Here is a 25660-nt window from a genome sequence, read left to right on the forward strand (position 1 = left end):
TCAGGACACAGCCCAAGGCCAGGGCCAGAGACACAGGAGAGAGCCCACCCAGACAGAGGGGGCAAGGCGGGGAGGAAGAGGAAGAGAGGCAGGATCAGAGAGCCTGGCACACAGACAGGAGACAGGCAAGGAAGAAGAGAGCTGAGAAAGAGACCCAAAGAGAAGCAGAAAGGACAGAGAGGGGGGAGCACGAGTCAGCGCCGGGACACAGAGGTCCTACAGGAAGGAGACTAAAGACAGGTCAGACTGATCGCTGAGGAGACAGAAAGGGAGGTGCTGGGACAGAACCCCAAAGGTAGCTTCCCAGGGAAGCCCAGCTACAGCTCTTCTGGTCCCAACTCCTGCAGGTCAGCCGGCTCCTGGGAAGGTGGAGGGAGGGAGGGAGGTGCGGAGAAGAGGGGGCTCCCAACATGGTGTGGGCCTGGCCAGGAGCACCCTCACTCTGGGTCAAGGTGATGATGGGGGGAGGCACCAGGGCCCAGAACTTCAGCACTGACCCCCCCTCCATGACCCTCCAAGGCTCATGAAAGGAGAGCAGCGTGAGGAGCAGGGGCCGGGCCCCGAACCCGCGGCCCCCCCGCAGCCCACAGAAGAGGAGGAGGCCCTGATCGAGTTCCACCGCTCCTACCGAGAGCTCTTCCAGTTCTTCTGCAACAACACCACCATCCATGGCGCCATCCGGCTGGTGTGCTCCCAGCACAACCGCATGAAGACGGCCTTCTGGGCCGTGCTGTGGCTCTGCGCCTTCTGCATGATGTACTGGCAGTTCGGCCAGCTGTTCGGGGAGTACTTCAGCTACCCCGTCAGCCTCAACATCAACCTCAACTCTGACAAGCTCGTCTTCCCCGCCGTCACCATCTGCAACCTCAACCCCTACAGGTCAGTCCGCTGTGTGGGGGCAAGGCTGGGCCAGAGTGGGCTGGGGTGGACCGCACACCTGGCGGGTGGAGGGGGTACTCCTGTCCCCAGGGAGATAGGGACTCCCTGACTTGATGGGCTGGGGGCACTGGCCAGCGGGGCCCTCGCACTGCCCACGGCTTATCCACAGTGTGGTTGTTGGAGCAACAGTGCCCTCCCCTTCGCGTCCCTTCTACCTCCCATGGGTGGGGGGGAGTGCCGATGGAGGGAGATGCGGCTACCCCGAAGGGCAGGGTAGAGATCATTCCTGTCCCTTTCCCGGATTCCCCAGAGCGAGAGGAGGGTGGAGAACAAGGCCTCTTCCACCTTGAGAGAAGAATGTGGTGGAGAGGGGAAGCTGGGGCAGGTGCTGCGGGTCGGGTCGTGGGTGGTGGGTGGGAGCCGGCAGGCAGGTCTCTTGGTGTTGGTATAGAAGGGGGAGTTTGTTTTGGAGAAAGTGACGTGGGGGGTGGCAGCCAAGCAGTCCCAGAGCGCTGAGGCTGGGGTGGAGCCAGAGGAGACCAGGACAGGATGGAACCCAGCCCCCTGGTCCTCTGTTCCCCCAAAGACCCAGGTGACCCCTGAGGTGCTTTCTAGCTCACCTGCCTCAGTGCCTGACTTTTAAGTGCTGGGTGTGTCCTGCAGTTTTGGGTTTCATTGCTGTTCTTTGCCAGCTTTTCTTCTGGAAGCTGGAGGGGATGGTGACCACAGAGAAGAAAGGAGGGCGGGGCTGGATGTTTATATACACCTTTTATTTGTGTTCATTCACTGGGTCACCTTTGCTGGCATCTGGAACTTGCCCCCACACAATGTGAGGCCCCGGGCAAATGGGATCACTCATTCATCCAGTCTTCCCTGAAGGCAGGTAGTTTCTGGGGGCCAGAGGATAAAATAAGATGGAAGAAACAGGCGGCACAAATAACAGCAGGACGAAAAACAAAGGAACGAACCAACCCCCAAAACCAAAATACCAGGGCCGAGTGATCAGTCCAATAAAGACTGTGAGAGTCATAGTCTCTGCCTTCAGGGAGTGTAAGATTTATGGGTGCCTGCGGGTGTGACCGCACGAGTGTGTGTGTGTGTGTGTGTGTGTGTGTACCCCATTACGGATGATGGAGATTGGTCACACAATAAGGGTGGGGGCGCCCCCATGCATTCTGTTTGTGTCCTAAGGTGTGTCACGGACCAATAAGGGTTGGGACGTCCTGTGCCCCAGAGAAAACACTGCGGGCCATTCCAGGGTTTGGCCTCCATATGCCCTCCTGGCGAAGGGCCCATTTCGTGCACCAGCCACTGCTAAGTACTCTGCAGTACCCCCAACTCCCCCACCAGCCCCATGAGGCAGGGACTGTTATTATCCCTATTTTACATTGGAGGAAACCGAGGCAAAGACAGAGGAGAAGGCCACCGAGATAGTGACCTAGCAGTGACTCACCCTCTGTCTGGTCACAAACCCTTGCCTCTTCTTAATTCCCGAGGTGCAGGACATGGAATAGATGAAGTTTGTAGTCAGACATTTACATGTCATTTCCTGGCTCTCCTTCCCCTCCCCCTGCCCGGGGCCAGCCTCACTTTTCTTCCTTAGTGCCCATGGGCTTTTGGTTCTCTTCTTCTTGACCCTCTGCTGTTTCCCTGCCCTGATCTTTCCCCCACTTATTCCCCTTCACCTCCTTGGGCCATGGTGGACCACTCTGAGCCAGCAGGGAGGGGAAGGCAGGCAGGTGGGAGGGACCATAGGCTTGGGTAGCAGGCTCTTGATAAATGCTTGTGCTTGGAAGACACAGGTGCGAGATGGAGAGGGCCGGGCTCCATCTGTTGAGGACTGTATATTACCTAAGGTTCTGCAGGGGCTGGGGTCATGGGTAGGGGTAATGCGCAGGCCAGGAAGAAGCCCCAGGGATTGAGACCAGAGCAGCAGGCTGGGAGGCGGGTGTCCACAATAGAATCTCTCTGGCATGACTGATGGTCTCAGGGCTTAGCGGAGAGAGTGCGCCCTGGGACAGGAGGGGAGTCTGGGAAAGCCCAGGGAACAATGTGGACCACCTGACACGGGCTCACCCCTGTGCTGTGTGCTTTATTTATTTATTTTTTAAAGCTTTTTTTTTTTTTTTTTTTAAATTTGAGAGAGAGAGATAGAGAGATATTGAAAAAAAGCATGAGTGGGGAGGAGAGGGAGAAGCAGGCTCCCCACTGAGCAGGGAGCCCCATGGCTCGATCCCAGGGCCCTGGGATCATGACCCAAGCTGCAGGCAGATGCTTAACCAAATGAGCCACTGGGGCGCCCCTGCCCTGGGTGCTTCATAAGGACTGTCTCATTGAATCTTGGCAAGTCTGGGTAAGACATTGTTATTATTTCCCTTTGGAAATGGAGGTGACATGATTTGAGCTAGTAAACTGAGCAGTTTGAACAAATAATAAAGAAATAACAACAACAATAGCTAATATACTAATTCTATAGTATATATAGCCGGATAGAAGTTTACATTTTATGTGAAATTATTTAATTCTCACAAAAGACTTCTGAAGTCGGTACTAGTATTAGGCCCACATTATATGTGAGGAGACAGAGGCCCAGAGAGGTTGAGTAACCTGCCCGAGTCACACAGGTGAACAGTCACCATGCCACACCCACCTACCCACCCCACCGAGCAGCCAGTGCACCTCAGGTTACCGCTGAGTCACAAACCCAGTGTGTTTGATTTCAACGCTCTTTCTCCCTCTGCACTTTTTTTTTTTTTAAGATTTTATTTATTTATTTGACAGACAGAGATCACAAGTAGGCAGAGAGGCAGGCAGAGAGAGAGGAGGAAGCAGGCTCCCCGCTGAGCAGAGAGCCCAATGCGGGGCTCCATCCCAGGATGCTAAGATCATGACCTGAGCTGAAGGCAGAGGCTTAACCCACTGAGCCACCCAGGCGCCCCTCTCCCTCTGCACTTTAAGGAGGAGCCCAGTGAAGTGCCACAGGGTTGCGGGCTGCTGCTGGGGGCCTATGAGGAAGAGCAGGAACAAGATGAGGGGTACTTGGGGCTCCTGGAATGGCTCAGTGGGTTAGGTGTCTGTCTTTGGCTTGGTCAGGATCCCAGGGTCCTGGGGTTGAGCCCCATATTGGGCTCTCTGCTCACTGGAGAGCCTGCTTCTCCCTTTACCTCCTACCCCACCAGCTCATGCTGTCCCAAATAAATAAATAAAATCTTAAAAAAAAAATTAAAAAAAGCTGAGAAGTACTCATCAGGAGTGCCAGAGAGGAATCCAGGGCTCTTGGCTCCTGTTCTAGGAGAGAGGCAGGGGTGGGTGGTGACCGGAGTGTGAATCATGGCTGCTGGCTGGCGGCAGGTGCAGGGGACGGGCCAGATGCGTGATTCCTCCAGGGAAGTAGCAGGGAGGAGGTGGAGACCAGTGGACAGGACAGAAGAGCTGAGGAGGGGACAGGAATGAGGCAGAGTCAGAGCAGGGGTGCCCACAGCTGGCAGCCGGATGTCCCTGGCCAGCAGAGGCAGAGCGGTCCTAGGCTGCTTGGTCATTTCCGGAAGTGGGGACGAGGGGCTGAAGACCTTCCATACTAAGCAAGGAAGTGCTAGGAATCCGGTGTGAAGGGTCAACCAGAACAGTCCCTTTCTTTCTTGTCAACAAAGAGCTTTTCTCACCTGAGAGAGAGCCAGTCATATCCACATTGAGGGAAAACAGAGCCTGAGAACATACTTTTTATCTAGTCGCGGGAGGGACTGAGGCTGGACCTAAGGAAGAGCTTGAGATTCTCAGACAGCAAAAGAGGTCATGGGATCCTTTCCCAAAGATGGTAAATCCCTTCCCAAGATTGTGCAGGCGTGGGATGAGGAGAGGGGCAGTTCCCCAAAGAGAGACGCTGTTGGTGGGGAGGGCTCTGAGCTGGGCCTTCTATGCCTAACCCTGCAGTGTGTGGAAATCAGGCTTTGTGGGTCTCAGGCTGGGCACGGACAAGAGCCAAGACTCTTAGGACTGCCCTCCTCGGCCCCCAGTGATGGGCTCCTTCTCGTGTCAGGACCCTCCCCACCTCTGTAGCAGCTGTTCTTAGAAAGTTCTTCCTTAGGGGCACCTGGGTGGCTCAGTTGGTTGAGCGTCTGCCTTTGGCTCCGGTCACGATCTCTGGGTCCTGGGATCGAGCCCTGTGTCGGGCTACATGATGGGCTTGGAGCCTCCTTGGGATTCTCTGTCTCCCTCTCTGCCCCTCTGCTCTTCCCCACCCCTGCACCTGTGCACCCTCCCTCTAAAAACAAAACAAACGAAAACAAAACAAAGAAACGAAAACTTTCTTCCTTAAATAGAGCTGCAGTTGACCTCGTTAAAACTTCTAGCCTCTGTTTCTGGTTCTGTCTCTTTGAAGCAACCCTAAAGACACCTTCTCCTTTACCCACTGACTAGGACAACAGCACCTGCCTGCAGCTTGCAAAGTCCACTATCAGATTCAGATCCTCCTAACAAGCTCTTTAGATAAGGAAGGAGAGTCCTCTCCACCCCATGCCCCCCACCCCTGCCCCCCCAAGTCAGGTGAGCAAACCGAGACTCTGAGAACCTACGGGCTTTGCAAAGGTCGCCCAGCTGTTAGGCAGAGGGGCCAGGATTGGAATCTGCTCTTAGGCTCTACCTTTTTAAGCCCACAGAGTTCCATGGTGGATAAGTAGCAGGCAAGACCCCCGTGTCTCCGTGGCCTGCTGTTCTCCACCAACAGCAATGAGAATAAGACAACAGCAGGAGCTGCACGGTGCCTCCTCGGCCGGGTGTTTTTCTCAGGACTTTTCCTATATTAACTCATTTACTCCCCATAATAACCTGATGCCGCAAGTACTATGAATAGTCCCATTTTACAGGCGGTGAAGCAGAGGCACAGAGGATAAGTAACTGCTCCAAGGCAAACCATCTAAACCGTGGGCAGGGCTCAGACATCCGTCTGCAGAGCTGATTAGAACTTAGTTTCTTAGTTTTTGGATGAAATGGTTTCTCGAGCTTTCAGTCCCTGGGCTGTCCCTCCTCAGGACAAGCATTCGTTTGGGAACATGTATTGTTCTTAAAATGTTGCAGCCAGGACTGAGTTGAACATGCGGTCTGAGAGCTCAGAACTGATTCTAGAGGGGCTGACTCTGGCTTCACGGGGGAGCTCACTGCTGAGGGGCTGCTCCAGGGCACCTGCCTGTGAACACAGTGTGGTGAAGGCTGAGTTCCCAGAGGTGGAGTGTGTGTGTGTGTGTGTGTGTGTGTGTTGAAGGGTTCTATTGGGGCTCTCTGTTCCCAGCCCGCTGGGAGGCAGGTTGGGGGCGCTGAGATTTGGAGGAGAATAGGGCTGAGGAAGGGCTCAAAGAAAGGGAAGTCAAGGCTTCTAGGTGGTCCCTGGAGGACGGAGGGAGGAGAGTAGGTCCCCAGATGCACACTGACGAGAGAGGAAGCTGGTGAATTTCCCGTGCTCATCCTGCCTAGTGCATCCGGACGGCTGAGTGCAAATGTTCTGCTAGGGTCCTCCTGGGGGGTGGGATGAAGGCCTAGCAAATCCAAGGCTGCCCAGTGAGAAGGGCTCTCCCGTGAGAGGAAGCCACCGAGGGGAAAAAGGGAGGGAGGAGAGGCACACAGGGAGGCGGCCGGGGTCTCAGCCCCTAAGTCTCTCAGTCTCCCTGCTCCTGCTAGTCTGTCCTGAGCAGGAGAAGAGGGGTTGGAGGGGAGATGGCCAGGTGCTGAGGAAGGAGATTTTGCTCCCCATTCTCAAGTGCTTCTGAGCCCAGAGGCAGAAGTAGTGGGAAAAGCAGGAACCATGAAGTCGGACAGGTCTGGGCTCAGATCTTGGCTCTGGGACTTCCTTGCTGAGTGGCCCTGGAGAAGCTGCCCGGGTGATGGATGGTCCTCAGTTTCTTCGGCTGTCAAATGGAGATAGTAGTATCTGCCTGGCTGAATTGTGGGAGGGTGTGGGAACTGGGTAGTGACCATGTCTGGGTAGGAGGTCAAGGTTTGAGGTCTGGACTGTTTTGCTGAAGCCCCCATGTTTGCATTCTTTATTCCCTCCTCTGCCCTGCTCTCTTTCCAGCGCCCTCCCGCTTGCAGGATAAGATCTGATGTCATTAGTGGGTTTTACTCCGCATCACTTCTCTTAGTTCTAGGTGTCAGCCGAAAGGGAGGGAGAGATTTATTTTCTGAAGGGGGAATATGGGAATGCTTCTCCCTTCCTTAAGCAACTCCCCATCAACCAAAAGGAGAGAGGCAGACGTTGGAGGAGGGAGTGTGTTTTCTGTGGAGCCTGGCCTCTTCTGGAGGTGGGGTTAGGGTCTCATCAGAGGCCTCTCTGGAAGAGGCAGGAAGGAGCCAAATAGGAAGGGGGGCTGTCAAGGGGGAAACTGGCATAGGGACAGCCTGGGGCTCTGTGGGGAGGAGCAGTGTGGCTAGAGAAGGTGCTAGACTTTCTGAGTCGAAGATGAGGGTGAGGGGAGTGTACAAGGCAGAAGATGGATGCAGAGGAACTTGAGACAGCTTAAGGGGGTGTGGAAAGGGAATGCTCAGCCAGAGATGTGGTGGCATATGGGACAATAACTCCAGCCAAGGTGGCAGACCTAGATTCTTCCTATGTGAGTGGGAGAAAGACGGTTGCGTTTCTCAGGCTTCGGACTCCTCTCCGTGTCTTCCAGATACTCAGTGTCCTGTTCATTTCGTGTCACTGAATATTTTCTTATTTAACCCCCTGAGACCTTCATGTGGTATGGAGATCTAGTGTTATGCCCCTTTTACAGGTGGGGAGATTGAGGCTGGATTCAGAAAGGGTGAGTTACTTACCAACATTGCCTAGCTGGAAGTGTGTGGTGGGAACACCAGGATGCACATCTAGTTAATTCTGGATCCAGTGCTCCTTCTGGGGCAGCTTGTCAACCTCCTAAAATAGCCAGCACTGGCAGGGACAGAGTGGAGGACAGTATGATGGCTGGAGTGCTTTCTGACCCGGTTCCTGGCTGGGTAACCTTGAATAAGCCACCTGCCTCAGGTTTTTCACCTGTGAAAAGGAATGACAATAGTATTAGCTGACAGTGGCCAGCAGTTTGCTGAATTTTACTGAAGATTACATTAAATTATGTCCTTTCTAATACCACAGCGCCTGGCTCAGAGTAAGTGCTCAATAAAGACTAGCCAATTCTGCCATCCTTTGAATTACCCAATCACAAGCAAGTCTCTGGGAATGTCAGACACACACCTCTGACCTGAGCTACATTTTCTGAAGAGATGAGGGGCAGCTGGGGCTGATGCCTGGGGCCCAGCCAGCTAGACTTTATGAAGGAGGGAGAAACCGAGCCTAGTGGAGGAGACAGTGAGGGTATGGCCTAGAGACTGGTTAGGGCCCCTGAGGTTCTTGTAAAACAACCTTGTTTGGGCCCCACCCTTTCCCACGAAACCCGAATCTCTGGCAGTTCCCCTGACACACACGTATTTGACCTTTTCTCTCCTCTCCTCTCCTCTCCTCTCCTCTCCTCTCTCCCTTCCTTCCTTCCTTCCTTTCTCTTATTATTATTTTTTTTTTTTTAGAGACAGAAAGAGAAAGTGTGAGTGAGGGGAGGGGCAGAGGAAGAGGGAGAGAGAGAATCTTAAGCAGGCTCCATGCCTAGCCTGGAGCCCAATGTGGGGCTTGATCTCACCACCCTGAGATCATGACCTGAGCCAAAACCAAGAGTCGGATGCTCAGCCGACTGAGCCACCCAGGTGCCCCTTGACTTTTTCTTTAATTGAAGTATAACTGGGCACCTGGGTGGCTTAGTCGGTTAAGCATCGGCCTTGGGCTCAAGTCATGATCCCAGAGTCCTGGGATGCAGTGCCATGTGGGGAGTCTGCTTCTCCCTCTCCCTCTGCCCCTCTTCCTGCTCCTTCTCTCTCTCAGATAAATAAAATCTTAAAAAAAAAATAATGGAGGTATAATTGATATACAGTAACATGCACAAATCTTAAGTCCTCACTAAAGTTTGACTATCAAGATCCTGAACATTTCCATTATCTGGTGGCCCTTTGAAGTCCATTCCTCTCCCTCTCCCACTGTCATTCTCTGACTTCTATCACCATCAGTTAGTTTGACCTATTGTCGGATTTTTTAAAGGAAATCACACTTTTTTTTTTTTGCATGTGTCTGGCTCAACTTACTGATTTTATTGTATTTCTGAAATTCTCCCATGCTTTTTGCCTGTATCAGCCTCCTTTTATTGCTGAGTAGTATTGATGGACACTTGGGTTGTTTTCAAGCTTTTTGCTCTTATGAATAAAGCTGCTATGAACATTCATGTACAAGTCTTTATGTTTTCATTGTGCTTGAATAAATAGCTAGGAGTGGAATCGGGTAGGATATCCGGAGTCATGAGGTAGATGGGTGTTTAACTTTGGTAGTCGAGGGCTACCAAGCGGCACTCGACTGTGCCATTATAGACTCCCACCAGCTGCAACTCCAGCTGCTGTCCATTCCCACCAGCTGCAGCTCCAGCTGCTCTCCATTCTCACCGGCATTTGACATTGTCAATCTTTTAGGTTTAGCCTTTTTTTTTTTTTTTTTTTAAAGTGGGTCCCATGCTAGGTGTGGAGCCCAATGTATGGCTTGAACTCAGGACCTTGAGATCAAGACCTGAGCTGAGATTAAGAGTCAGATGCTTAACTGACTGAGCCACCCAGGTGTCCCTAGGTTTAGCCTTTCTAATGGATGTTAAATGGTGCCTCATTCTTTTTTTTTTTTTTTTTAGAAGTTTGCCTTTCTTAAAATTTATATTTTTTGTTGAAGTGTAGTGAGGACTAATTATGTTGAGCACCTTTTCGTGTGTTTAGTGACTATTTGTGTATCTCTTTTGGTGCATTTTTACTTTTATTGTCTTTTGGATTTGTTTTTGGTTCATTTAAAAACAATTTGCCTTTTTATTGCTGATTTGTAAGAGATCTTTATATTGCAGGATAAGGTCTTCCTAAGGTGTTTTAAACTTTATTTTATCTAAATTCAATTAATTAACATATAGCATATTATTAGTTTCAGAAATGGAGCTTAATGATCCATCAGTTAATTCCTTAGATATATATATAATATGTATAATACATATTACATATACATGCATACATATGTATATTTATATACATATAAATACATATATATATGCACATATATACACATACACATGTGTATATTTATATACATATACATATAAATATATATTTATATATACATACATTTTTTACCAAAAAATATATATTTTTTAACCAAAAAACAAAACCTTAAGGTCATGAAGGTATCTTCGATGTTTCCTTCTAAAATCTTTCTGCTTCTGAATTTTATGTTTGGGTCTATGATCCAACCTGATTTAATATTTGTGTATAAACTGAGGTAGAGGTTGAGTTTCCTTTCTTTTTTTTAAATTTTTTGTTTTTCTTCTCAACACAGCATACAGTTGTTCCAGCACCATCTGTTTGAAAAAATTATTTTCATTAGGTTTTGTCAAAACTCAGTTGACTGTATACGTGTGAGTTTATTTCTGGACTTTATTCTGTTCCATTAATCTATTGTCTATCCTTACGTAAGCACTGCCCTGTTTTGCTGACTGTGGCTTCACAGTGAGTTTGAAGTCAGATAGAGTTAAGGACTCCAGCTTTGCTCTTTTCCAAAATTGTTTTGAGGGATGCCTGGCTGGCTCAGAAGAATATGGGACTCTAGATTTCAGGGTCTGAGTTCGAGCCCCATGTGAAGTGTAGAGATTACTTAAAAATAAACAAATAAACTTAAAAACAGAATTGTTTTGACCACTGTACATTCTTCCCATTTCCACATACACCTTAGAATCAGCCTGTCGGTTTCTTCAGAATGTCTGCTGACCCATGAACTCATGTAACTCTCCATTCATTTTGGCCTTTGAGTTCTGTCAGCATGATTTTCAGGATAAAGCTCTTGCCTGCCTTTCATTAAATTTATTCCTGGTATTTGATGTTGTTTATGTTATTTAATATGGTGTTGTTTTGTGATTTCATTTTTCCATCTTTTTGTTGCTATTATTTAGAAATACAGTGAATTTTTGTACATTGGTTTTGTATCCTACAACCTTGTTGAATTTATTAATGTGTCTGTTTCGTTTTGGTAGATTCTAGCCCTAAGGCACTGCTATTATGGACTTTCATGATGGAGAGGGTCATAGGGCCTGTACGAGAAGGAATGTGATGATTTACACTGGACAGTGTTTAACTTCTGGTGTTTGGGCCCCACCCATCACTCATTAAAACTGAGTCTTTGATGGGGAGGGGCCGTGTGCGGCATCTGTAGTTTTAAAGTTCCTGGGGAAGTTTTAGAAGTGCAGTTCAGCACCCCTAATTTAGCAGGTGCTAGGTGGCAGACGGGCCCAAAGGCCACTTCGGGGGGCCTGCGGGGACCCGGGTGGGATGACCCACACACCGCGGGTCCGAGGGAGCGTGTGGGCGCGGACGAGGCCACACCCTGTCCCTGCTTTGGAAAAGGCAGAGGAGTTCCGGGCTCCCCTCTCTGCCAGGGCGAGTGGGAGGAGAGCGCCCCCCAGACAGGCGCCTCCCGCCTCTCCCTTCTGATAAACAGGCCGTAATAACGCCGTCACCGCAGAGGCTCACAGTCGTCTCCACTGCCCCCGCGGAACACCTTGTCTACACCCCAACGTCCCCCGCCCTCCGAGAGAGCCCTGGGGCCCCCAGAGCTATTCCCCGCAGGCTTCTCCTTGATGAACCGACCTCACCGGTTTCGGGCGAGGAAACTGGGTCCCTCAGGGGCCAGGGACTCGCGCGAGGCCGACCCCCCAGACCGACCCCCTTCCCATCGCCACTTCCAGGGACACGCAAATTAAAGGGGAGCTGGAGGAACTGGACCGCATCACCGAGCAGACGCTTTACGACCTGTACAAGTACAACTCTTCCAGCACCGTGGGGGCCCACCCCCGCGGTCGTCGCGACCTCGGAGAGACTTGGCCGCACCCCCTACAGCGCCTGGCCGTCCCGGCCCCGCCCTCCCGGGCCCGCCAAGCCCGCAGCGCCAAATCGATTGTGCAGGACAACAACCCCCAAGTGGACAGGAAGGACTGGAAGATCGGCTTCCAGCTGGTAAGGCCCCGCCCCTTGAGCCCCGGAGGCCCCGCCCCCCTCCCCGCCCCGGCGCCCGGGCCCCTTGGTTCCGCCTGCGCCCGGGACCCGCCTGCCTTTCCGGACCCCGCTTCAGTTGCCTAGCGACGGGAGGCGGGATCTTGTCGGCCCGCAAAATACTTTAATTAATTAACTAACACCTCTCTGTGTGCGGGCCTGTGGGGTCTCCTCGCCCCGGCCTCTGCGGGAGCGTTCCAGCGGCCGGAAGTCAGATCTGTTGTGAAAAAAGCACCTTTCTGAATTGTCAGTCCCCCTCGGTGGGGCTCAGTTGGGACCCACCAGTAGGGAAGTGGGCCTCTGCCGGCCTAAGAGAGAAGAAGGAGACAGGAGAAAGACTTAAAAAGATTGTTTTAATAAAAAGTAAAATGGAGAATAAGCGGAAGTGGGGAAGTAACAGAGGAAAGAAGAGAGACCCTGTTTGGGGAGAGTGGACCATACAGCCAGGAGACCTGGGTTCTCGTCCTAGCTCAGTTCCTGGGGCAAACCTCTTGATTCCTCCGTCTTGCCATCGGTAAAATGGGGAGACGAATGGTTGCTCCACCCTCTTGCAGAGGCTCTAGAAATGACCCACAAGGTGTGTACAGCTCCCCGTCTCCTTGGCCAAGCACTCCCTTAAGCCCATGCTTTCCTGGTCCATTCTCCTCTGGGCTTCAGCTTCTGTCTGCCTTCTGTTCTAACCCCCTCCTGGCTCCCCACCCCTCTATTAGCCCTTGGGACCCCAGACCACTCCATGTTTGACCTCAGCCTGTCCTGCAGCCTGTCCCCTGCTGCCGGCCCTCTGACACTCTGTGGTCTCTGTGTCTAGTGCAACCAGAACAAATCGGACTGCTTTTACCAGACATACTCGTCAGGGGTGGATGCAGTGAGGGAGTGGTACCGTTTCCACTACATCAACATTCTTGCGAGACTGCGAGACACTTCTCCCGCCCCGGGGGAGGACATGCTGGACAACTTCATCTTCGCCTGCCGCTTCAACCAGGGCTCCTGCAGTCAGGCGTGAGTCCCTCGTGCCTGCCCTCCGCGCTCGCCACAGGATCTCCTTCCCCGAGGCCAATCTGAGGCTCATGTGGGCGGCACCCGGGAAATGCTTTGTGCCAAGAGGAGAGGTCCAAACCTCTGTCCTGTGGATTATCCTGCAGGGGTTCTTGGTCTGAGTGATGCAGCCTAATAGGGATGCCCTGGAAAGGCTGGATGGAGTTGAGGTCTGGCTTTCAGACTCCCATGGCTGGAAGCATGCGTCACCATCTTTCTAAGGCCTCTTTGTCACTAGCCCCAAACTCAAAAGTGCCTGGGAGGTCATCTTCTCAGAGGAGGTGGACAGTAATGGTTTGGTGGAAATAGCATGGATTGAATCAGGGAGTGAGCCTGAGCCCCTGCTCTGGCTCTGTAACTTCCCAGCCAGGTGACTCAAGACATTTGACATCGCTCTGCAAAGAGCGTTTCTTTGTTTATAAAATGGGGGAAAATGAGATCCGTTCAATGTTCATTCAGCAAACACTGTTTACTATCTGGGCTGTGTGCCAGTCGTTGTTCTAGGAATTTGGGATACACCAAATAGGAAAATATAGATAACTTTTGGCCTTTCTTTCTTTCCTTTTTTTTTTTTTTTTTAAGATTTTATTTATTTATTTATTTGACAGAGATCACAAGTAGTCAGAGAGGCAGGCAGAGAGGGGGGTAGGGAAGCAGGCTCCCTGCCGAGCAGAGAACCCGATGCAGGGCTCCATCCCAGGACCCTGGGATCATGACCTGAGCCAAAGGCAGAGGCTTTAACCCGCTGAGCCACCCAGGCGCCCCAGCCTTTTGGCATTTCTATTCAGGCAATGTTGATTATACCCATCTCCAAGTTCATGAGATAAGTGTGAGGGCATTTTGTAAACTGCAGGGAGACTTGGGTCGCATCGCCCTTGAACTCCAACAGGTGAATGTGGCTTGCCCTAGGTTTCTAGGGCAGCCCTAGCTAAGGATCCTTCCCACTCCCCTGCAGTGCCCTCCAGGCATTACCTGGGCCAGAACTCCAGTCATTACGTCCTCACAAAGAGGTCGTGGCTGGTGGCAGCCTCTGGCCCCCCCACCCCTGCCTTCCCCTCTTACTCCTGCTCCTTGAGCTTCACCGTTTCAGGGGCCATCTGGCTGTCTTTGCCTGGCTGAGGAAGGGTGCTGAGGCAGCATCTCCACTCTCTAGGGGCCTTTCCTTCCCATGTCACTGCAGCACGGCAGCAAGGACAGATGTCACCTGCTTCTGCCCCCCCCCCCCCACCTGGCACACACACTCTGGCCCGCGCACAGGGGATTTTGTTCCTGTTTCTCGTCTTCATGTTTGTTTGAAGACAGGAGCTACCTCCTGGGAGGCTCACACCTGCCACCAAGTGTCTCTAAATGTCACCTTCCCAAAGATCCTCTCACTGTGCCAGCCCCCTGCTCGTACCTCCGCATCAATGGAAAGTCCAGAGTTCATCTCAGTCTTGACGGTTAGGTCACTTCCTTAGCTCAGAGCCTGGAGCCTCGTCATTTCTCACCCAGTTTATTATAATCCCCTCCCATTGTCTTTTGGACTCCAAATCCTCTCTTTATTCTGCAACTACCCCAGTTAGTCCTGCTTAAAATCCTCCATGGTCTCTCATGGCCTCTGGAATAGAGTTGAAGCCCCTTATCATGGCTTTCTCCTTTGCTCTGTAATCTTTTCTCTAATAACAGCTTGACTGAGATACAACACACCATAAAATTCATCCTTTAAATATATACCATTCAGTGATTTATAGTGTATTCACAGAAATGTGCAGGCACGATCTAATTTAAGAACATTCTCCTCACCCCGAAAAGAAACCCTGCACCTACCAGCAGTCACTCCCCATTCCCTCCCCTCCTCCAAGCCCTGGAAACCAGGAATCTACTTTCCATCTATATATATTTCCTGTCGTGGGCATTTCGTATACATAGAATCATACTCTATGTGGCCTTTGGTCTCTGGCTTCTTTCACTCAGCATGATGTTTTCAAGGCCTGTCCATTTTGTAGCATGTATCAACACTTCATTCTTTTAAAAATTTTAAAAAAGATTTTATTTATTTATTTGACAGAGAGAGTGAGAGAACACAAGCAGGGGGAGCAGAGGGAGAGGGACAAGCAGAGGGAGAGGGAGAAGCAGGCTCCCCATTGAGCAGGGAGCCTGATGTGGGGCTTGACCCCAGGATCTTGGGATCACAACCTGAGTCAAAGGCAGACACCCAATGATTGAGCCACCCAGGTGCCCCCATTCTTTCTAATTTGAAATTTTATTTATTTTTAAAAATTTTTACTACTAGAGAGAGGGAACATGAGTGGGGTTCTGGGGGGTGGGCAGAGGAAGAGGGAGAAGCAGACTCCCACTGAGCAGGGATCCTGTCACAGGTCTTGCTCCCAGGACCCTGAGATCATGACCTGAGCTGAAGATAGATGGTAAACTGACCGAGCCACCCAGGCGCTCCCGCCCCCAACCTTTTTAAAAAAGATTTATTTATCTATTGGGGGGAGGGGCAGAAGAAGAGGAAGAGAGAATCTTCAAGCAGACTCCCCACTGAGCATGGAGCCTGACGTAGGGCTCGATCCCACCACCCATGAGAGCATGACCCGAGCCAAGGTCAAGAGTTGGACGCTCAACTGACTGAGCCACCCAGGCGCCCCAGCAGTTTGTTCTCTTGATGACTGGGTAATACTCCGTTGTATGGCTAGCCCGCATTTTATTTATCTGTTCCTCAGTTGATGGACATATGGATTATTTCCGCTTCTTGACTATTATGAGTAACGTTGTTATGAACATTTCCATACAGTTTTTTGTAGGGATGAATCTTGATTTCTCTGAGGCATCCACCTGGGAGTGGGATTGCTGGGTCCTAGGGTAATTCTGTGTTTAATGTTTTGAGGAACTGGCAGACTGTTTTCCAAGTGGCCATCATCCCAGTTTACATTTCCCTGGCAGTGTATGAAGGTTCTAAATCCTCCCCTTCCTTCACTTGCTACCGTCTTTTTTACTTTATAACCTTAATAGCAAACTTATATAGCTCTTCCTAAGTGCTAAGCCTCATTCAAAGGGTGATTTCATCCTTACCACACTCCCGTGAGGTAAGTACTGTTATCATCCCTGTTTTACTGAAGAGGAAACTGCAGTGCAGAGAGATGAAGTAACTTGGCGGGACCCAGGGCTCCTGCTTGTTCAAGCTGGGGTTCAGACGTGCGTAGTTGAGTTCCGAAGTCTGTGCTCTTAACTGTTCCGTTCTGTTGCTTCTCATAGATTCCCCTATTGTGCTGAATGTGTATCTCTTTATATGTGTTTTTTGCAAAATGTGGTTGAGATGTATGTGTAAGTGGTGGTGTCTCATTTCACCTTTTTTTTTTTCTTAAAGATTTTATTTATTTGAGAGAGGAAGAGAGGGTGAGAGAGAGAGAGCATGAGTGAGAAGAGGCAGAGGGAGAGGGAGAAGCAGGCTCCCCACTGAGCAGAGAGCCCGATGCAGGGCTCGATCCAGGACCCTGGGATCAGGACCTGAGTCAAAGGCAAACACTTAGCTGACTGAGCCACCCAGGCGTCCCTTGCCTTTTTTTTTTTTTTTAAGTGAGCCCTATTTTAAAGTGCATCCATGTTGTTCCATCTAATCTGTTGATTCCACCTGCCACATAGAGCCCATGGTGGGCATCCACAACGTCGTACCTGTCTGTCCCCTCTCTCCCCTGAGCAGGGCTCACAGGCCTTCCAGGACTGGCCTCTGTTCACTTCTGGAGCCTCTTCTTTCCCTCCCTGAATCCAGCCTTTGCTCTGGAAATGCTGGCTTGCTAGCACTTCCCAGAATGGGCACCCATCTTTCACATCTCTGGGCTTTTGTTCTTTAAGGCCAGTGGAACATTCCAGATCATCTAGTTCCAATCTCCTCATTTGACAGACGAGGAAAATAAGCTTAGAGAAAATGACTTGCTCAAGGCCATCCCAGCAGAACCCTGCTCATTCCTGCCCTGGGTGCTGACCTTCCTCCTCTCAGCTCTGTGCTCACTGCTGGTCTCACCGTCTCCTCTAACCCTGTTCGCTCCCAGTTCTCCACTTCATTCATTTATTAACCATCTTCTCTATTGTCTGGATGCCAGGAACTATGCAGTTAACCCAGAGATGATACAGAGATGAATGAGATGTGACCCCTGTCCTCAAGGAGATCACAGTCCAAATGGGGAACTAAGATTTAGATACATGAAAAGCTAGGGACACTGCCAAAGTCTTCGTAATGCAGCACAGTGACACCAGAGAGGTCACAAGGCCAGTGAGGTCAGGTGGCCTGGTGGGAGGAGACTGGACTAGAAGGTAGAGGACCTGTTTTTGTGTCCCAAGTTTGTCATCATTGTTTGTGTGACCTTGGGCAGCTCCTTGACCTCTCTGCGCCCTGGCTTCCTCTTCTGTGATATGGGGATGATCCCTCACAGGCGATTGGTAAGAGTGGCTTAGGGACCATGGGTAAAGCTCCCAGGGTGTGCCAGCACATAGTAGGTGATCAGAAAGCCAAGGTCACTGAAAGTTCTCTCTCTGATCCCTTACACTTCCCTTTCTGATCCTACTTTCCCTCCTCCTGGATAGGAATTACTCTCACTTTCATCACCCGATGTATGGGAACTGCTACACTTTCAATGGCAAGAACAGCTCTAACCTCTGGATGTCTTCTATGCCTGGGATAAAAAATGGTGAGCCATTCCTCATTCCCGCCATCCCTGACCTCTCCTCAGGGCTTCCTGCGGCCCTGCTCACCCGCACTTACCCACCCAGTGCTCATGTCCTAGAGATGCTGTGTGCCTCTGGGCTCCCCTATAACATGCCTGTCTCTATCCTGGAAGGAGTCTTCTTTGTTCTTTGTCCCCCATGGGCACCACTGAGTCCACTCCAGGTGTGCTAGGAATCCCTGTCCCAATTCTGCCTGCCCACCACCCCTGAATCCAGTCCAGGGGTTGCCAAATCCCTATGTAGGTCTTCCTGGCCTACAGGAAGGCCCCCTTAGGAGCAGTAGAGACTAGGCAGGTGGGAGAGGGGGTTTCCGTCCCCTAACACGTCTCCAACTCCGCCCCCACTCTGCTCCCTCTGTACCCGCAGGTCTGTCCCTAACACTGCGTACAGAGCAGAATGACTTCATCCCGCTGCTGTCCACAGTGACTGGGGCCAGGGTCATGGTCCACGGGCAGGATGAGCCTGCCTTCATGGATGACGGTGGCTTTAACTTGCGGCCTGGCGTAGAGACCTCCATCAGCATGAGGAAGGCAAGGGTGCTGCCGGGGAGGCCTGGGAGGGGAGAGCCACAGGTCAGAGAGAGCAGGAGAGGTGACTCGACAGCCGAAGACCGTAGAGGGAGATCATGTGGGGTGGGTCTGGGGCTGGTGGCGGTCTTTAGGAGCAGCGTCGGGGACAAGGGGCTGGAGAAGTAGGGAGCCAGTGTTCTTGAAAGTAGCCCTGGGATAGTTGTTGGGGTCCCCTGGGGGCATGTTTGAAAATGGCCAGACAGACAGGAGGGGCTGGCTGGGTAGGAGATAAAAACCCTCTGGACTGAGGGAAGACAGAGAATTCAGGAAGGGGCCTGGGCCACTGGCTCTAACCTCTGACCTCTGACTTCATTGTGCATGCGGGTACGCAGGAAGCGCTGGACAGGCTTGGGGGCAACTATGGTGACTGTACCAAGAATGGCAGTGATGTCCCTGTGGAGAACCTTTATCTTTCCAAGTACACACAGCAGGTGAGACCAGCCTGTTTCTATGGCAACCATCCCCTAGGCCTGCCCTGTAGGTCAGTTGAAAGTTGGAGGGGTATATTTGTGTGTGTGTATGCGTGTGTTACAGGTGGAAAGAGGGGTTCCCTTCCCTGCTGTGTGGGGACGGCAGGCCTGAACCCCCTTTCCCATCACCCCCCTCTCCTCCAGGTGTGCATCCGTTCCTGCTTCCAGGAGCACATGATCAAGCAGTGTGGCTGTGCCTACATCTTCTATCCACTGCCCAAGAATGCGGAGTTCTGTGACTACAGGAAGCACAATTCCTGGGGTGAGCCCGCAGGGAGCCCCAGTCTGACCCTGGGCCCCAGGACTTTCTTGGAGCGGGAGCAAGTGCTCCCCTCTTGGACCCTCTGGGTTGCTAATTCTCTCTCTCTGCTGTGTTCCAGCCCTTAGGCTCACCTCTCAGTTACCTCTCACTCTCTCTCCTCTATCCCTGTTCCTTCCTCTCAGCTTCCCTCTTTGCATCCTGGCTTCTGTGTGTTTATAGGGAATCGCCCCATTTAAAAATAACTTGCAGCATAAGGAAGGAAAAGCACGTGAGGAAAGTCTTTCTGAGGTCCTGAGGTCCCAGTGCACACTTTGCCTATAGCTTCCCCGTCTCACTTGCCAGGTGCTGGGCAAGGCACAAGACCGCTCACTGGGTGCCAGAAGAAAATACTAGAATTATATGGATCTCTCCATCTTCTGTTCTGTATATGTTTTATAATGTACCTAATGGATCAGTTCTCTAGTAGCAAGTATGGAATTTATAAATCAATACATAGAGAGTTACTTATTTAAGATTTTAAAAAAAAGATTTATTCATTTATTTGGGGGGGGGGAGAGAGAAAGAGAGAGAGAGCAAGCAAGCATGGTGGGGGAAGGGGAGGTGCAGAAAGGGAGGGAGAGAGGAACCCAAGCAGACTCCTTGCTGAGTGCAGAGCCTGATGTGGGGCTCAATGTCCCAACTCTGAGATCACCACCTGAGCTGAAACCAGGTGCCCCAATTTAAGAATTTTTTTTTATCTACAGGAGGGCACAATCAAAAAAGTTTGGAGAGCACTGAAATCTCCAGGTTTAGGAGTAGCCCAATCCCTGTTCCTTTCTGTAACTATAGTTGAGTCATGCTGTGTAGAAGCTCTGTACTAAGAAGCTGAGAGAGAAAGAAAATCCCAAACAAGAAACTAGAAAGTAGAGGGTTGGCAGTCCTGGTGCACATGCTCTCACCTGGTTCCACTGACCGGTCCTCCTACCCGGGCTCCCCTGGGCCCAGCTCTCCTCTCACTGGTGGCTGTTGCTGGAGGAGGTGAGCCTCCGTACTTGTGAGGGGCCCGGGCTGACCCTGGAGATTAGTGTCTGCCTCTTTTGGTTCTGTCCCTGTGGATCTTTCTGCCTCCTCCCTTTCCTGGGTGTGCTCCCCACAGGTCTTTCCCCCTGCCCTGTAGTTGGGAGTCCCCGCCTTCCTGTTCTCCTCTCTCCTACCTTAGGTCAGAGCACACCAGAGCTGGAGGGAAACTCAGGGGCCATCTGGCCTCACTGTCTCCTTTCTCAGATGAGCAAGCCAAGGCCCAGGGGGAAGATGTGATGTGATGTCCCCCTCCCATGTGCAGAGTGGGGACTCCCTGCCCACTGCTCCTTGCTGCCCTCAATGATTTCTGAGTGGCTGTGAGCTTGAGGATCTGGGAGAGAAAAATAACAATGCTGATTGCTGAGAAGCCAGGAGGATAGGGGAGAGGAATGGGGGAGTGGGGGGAAACACGATCTGCTGTTCCCTAAGGATTCCTGACTTCCCAGAGGAAGCGGCCCAGCTGCCCCCCTGCTTTGCCTTTCCAGACCCCCCCCCCCCCCCCGCCGCCAGTCCTGGCAGACAGGGGGATTTGGGTCAGAAATGGAGGACTTCCAGAATGGGCAACTGAAAGTAGCAGGAATGACACAATAACCTTATTAAGAACTTGGTAAATAGGGGAGAAGGGGGATCTGTAGAGTCATCTCCCCTCCCTTTTTTAGGTAACAGCTTTATTGAGATCATTTATCTCCCATTTAATTCACCCATTTAAAGTGCACAATTTGATTTTAGTATAGTTTTAGTTTTCAGTATACTCAAGGAGCTGTGCGGCAGCCACAGCCTACTTGAGAACATTTCTATCACTCTCAAAGGAAACTCTTTTTTTTTAAGTTTGTTTTTTTTTTAAGATTTTATTTATTTATTTGACAGACAGAGATCATAAGCAGGCAGAGAGGCAGGCAGAGAGAGAGCGAGAGGAGGAAGCAGGCTCCCCACTGAGCAGAGAACCGGATATGGGGCTCGATCCTAGGACCCTGGGATCATGACCTGAGCCGAAGGCAGAGGCTTTAACCCACTGAACCACCCAGGTGCCCCTAAAAGGTTTTATTTATTTATTTGTCAGAGAGAGAGCACAAGCAGGGGGAGCGGCTGGCAGAGGGAGAAGCCAGCTCTCCGCTGAGCAGGGAGCCCAATGTGGGGCTCCATCCCAGGACCCTGGGATCATGACCTGAGCCTAAGGCAGATGCTTAATGGATTGAGCCACCCAGGTGTCGCCCCAAAGAAACTTTTGACCCATTAGCACTCTGAGCTCCCCATGTCCCGCACCCACAGCCCCCCTGCCCCAGCCTGGGAACCACTAATCCACTTTCCGTCTCTACAGATTTGCCCATTCTGGACATTTCATGGGACCGGAATCCTGTACTGTGTGGTCCTTTGTGACTGCTTCCTGTATTTATTCATTTATTTATTTATTAAAAGATTTTATTTATTTATTTGACAGACAGAGATCACAAGTAGGCAGAGAGGCAGGCAGAGGGGGAGGGGGAAACAGGCCCCCCGCTGAGCAGAGAGCCTGACACGGGGCTCCATCCCAGGACTCTGGGATCATGACCTGAGCCGAAGGCAGAGGCCTAACCCACTGAGCCACCCAGGCGCCCCTGCTTCCTGTATTTAGCGTATCATTTTCCAGGGCCGTCCACGTGGTGGGATCTAGGGGTACTGGGTTCCTTCTCAGGGCTGAAGAATAGTCCATGGTACAGCTCCACCTCGCGGAGACACTTGGCTTGTTTCTATGTCCTGTTTCTATTTCGTATGTGAACATGTGTTTCAGTTCTCTTGGGCATATACCTAGAAGTGGCGTTTCTGGGTCATATCGTAACTCCGTTTTCAACATTTTGAGGAACTGCCAGACTCTTTTCCAAAGTGGCCACACCATTTCACGTTCCCAGCAGCAAAGAAGGACGGTTTTAGCTTCTTCACATCCTCCCGGACACTTACTTATTTTTTTAATGGCTATCCTGGTGGGTGTGAAGTGGCATCTCACTGTGGTTTAAGCTTGTGCTTCTTACACAGTTGTTCCCAGTTTTCTTTTTGATTTTAAGATTTTTGTCCATATCCTAGTCATCTTTATACGGATGTGTCCTGGGTTGTTTTTGGTTTGGGTTTTTAATTTTTTTTTTCTTTAAATTTTCCTGACTTAGCTTAATTTCTTGAACAGTTTTTGGTGCCCCCACTTGGGCGTCATTGCTGTAATGCAACTTGGGATATGGGTACCCACATATCTTGGGAGACCTCTTGGGTCTGGGGTGGAGAAGGTGGAGGTGCCCCAGGAAAATGGGCACGTCTCTGCATCCACAGGTTACTGTTACTATAAGCTCCAGGATGCCTTTTCCTCAGACCGCCTGGGCTGTTTCACCAAGTGCCGGAAGCCATGCAGGTGAGTGTCTCCTTCCCCTGGGGCATGGGTTGGGCAGCTGGCCACTTGGCTGGGGAGAGTACAGGGTACTTGGCTAAGCCTTTGAGTGGCGGACCCTCACCACAAGCACTGAGCTCCTTTCTCCATCTCCAGTGTGACTGGCTATCAGCTGTCTGCTGGTTATTCACGATGGCCCTCAGTGACATCTCAGGTAAAGTGGGGAAAAGGGGATGTGTGTGTGTGTGTGTGTGTGTGTAACACTGTGGTCTTCTCTGGGTATGTATATAGATGTGTTTGATGCCACACCGTACCCTGTAAGCCTGAAGAATATGGGGTGACCCCATTGGCACCCCCATTCTTTTCCAGGACTGGGTCTTTCGGATGCTCTCCCAACAGAACAACTATACTATTAACAACAAAAGGTCAGTCCTACCCTGATCTGGCTGGGGAAAGGAGTCCGTGGGAGGGAAAGTGTATCTGGGAAGAGGATGTGATCAGGGGAGGGTGTTTATGAGGGTCTGAGAAGTTAATCCATTGCCATTTCTTCTACCCTCTCCTTGACTCCAAAGAAATGGCGTTGCCAAACTCAACATCTTCTTCAAGGAGCTGAAATACAAAACCAACTCTGAGTCTCCCTCCGTCACGGTATGTCCTTACTGAGCCTGAGATTCTCTTGGAGGTCTTAGTGGGTGGCTGTGAGGGAAAACAAGGGGGTGCCCCTGGGGGCCACAGAGGTCTAGGCCTTGAAGGTAGGGGAAAAGGAAAGGAGAGGGGACAAGGGTGAAGGTTGAGAAGGTTGGAAGAAGGGGAACTTGGACAGAAGAAGTCTCTGGGCACGGCGACAGGTAAGGGTGTGCCAGATGGGTATGACTTGGACGGAAAGGGTCCAGGGAACCACCAAGAGGCCGAAAGAGGTGGGTGTGGGCCTCGCGGAAGGAGGGATGGGGCTCTTCTTCTACCTTGGCTCTCGTGGTCAGTGTGCCCTTTTCCCTCACAGATGGTCACCCTCCTGTCCAACCTGGGCAGCCAGTGGAGCCTGTGGTTTGGCTCCTCGGTGCTGTCTGTGGTGGAGATGGCGGAGCTCATCTTTGACCTCCTGGTCATTACAGTCCTCATGCTACTCCGGAGGCTCCGAAGCCGCTACTGGTCTCCAGGCCGAGGGGGCAGGGGTGCCCGGGAGGTGGCCTCCACTCCAGCCTCCTCCGTCCCCTCCCATATCTGCCCCCATGCCACATCCCCCTCCTCATCCCCACCAGGCCCTGCGACTTCCCCAGCCTTGACAGCCCCTCCCCCTGCCTATGCCTCCCTGGACCCCCGCCCATCTCCATCCAGCTTGGTGAGGACCAGTGCCTCCACCTGTACTCTGGGGGAGCCCTGAGAGGGAAGGAGAGTGTCCCCCTCCACCCAAGGCAGGCACTTCCCCTGGTGGGAGGAGGAAGGCTTGGCAGGATGAGAGAAAGTTTGGGGACTTCCTCTCAGAGCTGCCCAACTGCCTTTGGTGTGGGGGAGGGAAGCAGGATGGGTAAGGGGCTACAGAAATGGCCCACTGAGCAGGGGCCAAGGAACCTGCCCGGAATGGCCCTGTCTCCTGCCCTGTACCCTCTGGTCCTGCCTCGAGAAGACGCTGATTTCCCTCCCCAAGTACAAACAAGTCTGCCTTTCCCTTGGATCAGCCAGGCCAAACTTGGAGCTTCGACAAGGAACCTTCCCTGGAAACCGCTGGCGACCGGAAACAAAACACAAGCAAGAGAACACAAAGGCGTGCACATTTCCTACCCAGCCCCGGGCCTGGCCACGCTGCTTTCCAGTAGACACGTTAGCACCTCTTCTTGAACTTGAGTGGGGAACACCACCCAAAAGCCCCCTTTGTTAGTTCTTGGGCAATTCCCCTTCCCAGGGCAGGGGCTGGAGCAGACCAGTGTAGGAAAGGCTTGGCCATTCCTAGGTGGCCGCAGGACTCTTCCAGGCTCATCTACCCTATGTCCCCACGGAGCCATACCCCAGTGCCTCTGCATCCTTTATACCTCTGCATATTTGCTCCAGTTCTCTGCTCAGCCTGGAAGCTTTCCTCACCATCTGGAGAATTCCTACGCATCCCTTAGAACCCTACTCCGACACCACTACTTCTGTGAAGACTTCAGTTCCTTCTTGTCTTCCCCAGAGTTGATCACTTCCCTCTCCCCTGGACTCCCATAAGGCAGCATAACATCTGTTTTAGAGCTGATGTTGCCTAATGCTTTCTTGTTCCTTTGTGCCTGCCTCCCCAACTAGACTGTGAGCTCCTTGGGGTTGGGGACGGAGTCTTGTTCATTTACGTATCCTCAGGGTCTAGCCCGGTGTCCCACTTAGAGCAAGTAGGCAGGCGCTCAATAAATGTTTGCTGCATAAAGAATGTCTGGAGAGCTGTACAGGGGCACCATCGAGGGGGTAAGGAATGGACACAAGTCCTTGGGTCACTGCCCAAGCTTGTGGGAGGTCCCAGGGTGGGGCGAGGGGACAGACCCCCCAGAGCCCTTGGCTTCACAATGGAAGCAGCCATTCTTCAGGGGTCTTGGCAGAGACCAACTGTACCGCCAGCTCCTCCGTGGGCATTGCTGAGCACCTGCTAGGTGGCCGTCACCATGTTAGGGTGGGACAGCGAAGCCATGGTGCTGTCCCCCTTAGGACACCTACTGGGCAGTGATTGGGATGACTCACCCTTGTCCACTGTTTGAACTTCCTTTCCTTCCCCAACTTTACTTACGTCATCAGTCATCCACCTCTCCAGCTGCTAAGTGCAATTGGAGTGACTCTGCACCCAGTCTCAAGGTAATGCCCTCACCTGCCCATCTCCCCATCAACTGCCCAGTAGTTTGTTAGGAGGGATGGGGTGTGGGGGAGCATGAGACGCAGGCCAGTTCGAATCTTCTGGAACCTCCAAGCCTGGTATATTCTTACCCTCTCATCACTGCAGAGAGCAGCAGCAGGAATCTTCCTGCTTGTATTAAAGGAGCAATGGGGATGTGAGTGGAACCCCGGTTTTTGGAATCCCGGTTCCTTCCTCCATTCTAATATCAGACCCGGAAGCCGGAAGTTACTCTTCCTCATCATCTCCGAGGACAACTCCCTGCTGCCATGGTCTTACCCCTCTCAATTACAATCTTCCCTGTCCTGAGGAGCCACAGGAACCTTGGAGAAGGAGGGGTAGGCAGTGAAAGGA

General features: G+C 51.7%; 1 protein-coding gene across 1 annotated transcript; it reads left to right on the forward strand.

Annotated features, from left to right (window-relative positions):
• Positions 1-523: 523 nt before the first annotated feature.
• On the forward strand, positions 524-24847 carry SCNN1A (sodium channel epithelial 1 subunit alpha; the record flags this gene model as incomplete). The annotated part of the gene is made up of 12 exons (XM_080812277.1): positions 524-879; positions 11706-11973; positions 12818-13008; positions 17608-17711; positions 18115-18278; positions 18650-18748; positions 18932-19049; positions 22404-22482; positions 22615-22672; positions 22828-22883; positions 23031-23106; positions 23459-24847. The coding sequence occupies 12 exons, from the start codon at positions 524-526 to the stop codon at positions 23837-23839; spliced, it is 1950 nt and encodes a 649-aa protein (XP_080668403.1). The 3' UTR covers positions 23840-24847.
• Between the last annotated feature and the right edge of the window lie 813 nt (positions 24848-25660).

Source organism: Martes martes, assembly GCF_963455335.1.
Source record: "Martes martes genome assembly, chromosome: 8".
NCBI lineage: Eukaryota > Metazoa > Chordata > Mammalia > Carnivora > Mustelidae > Martes > Martes martes.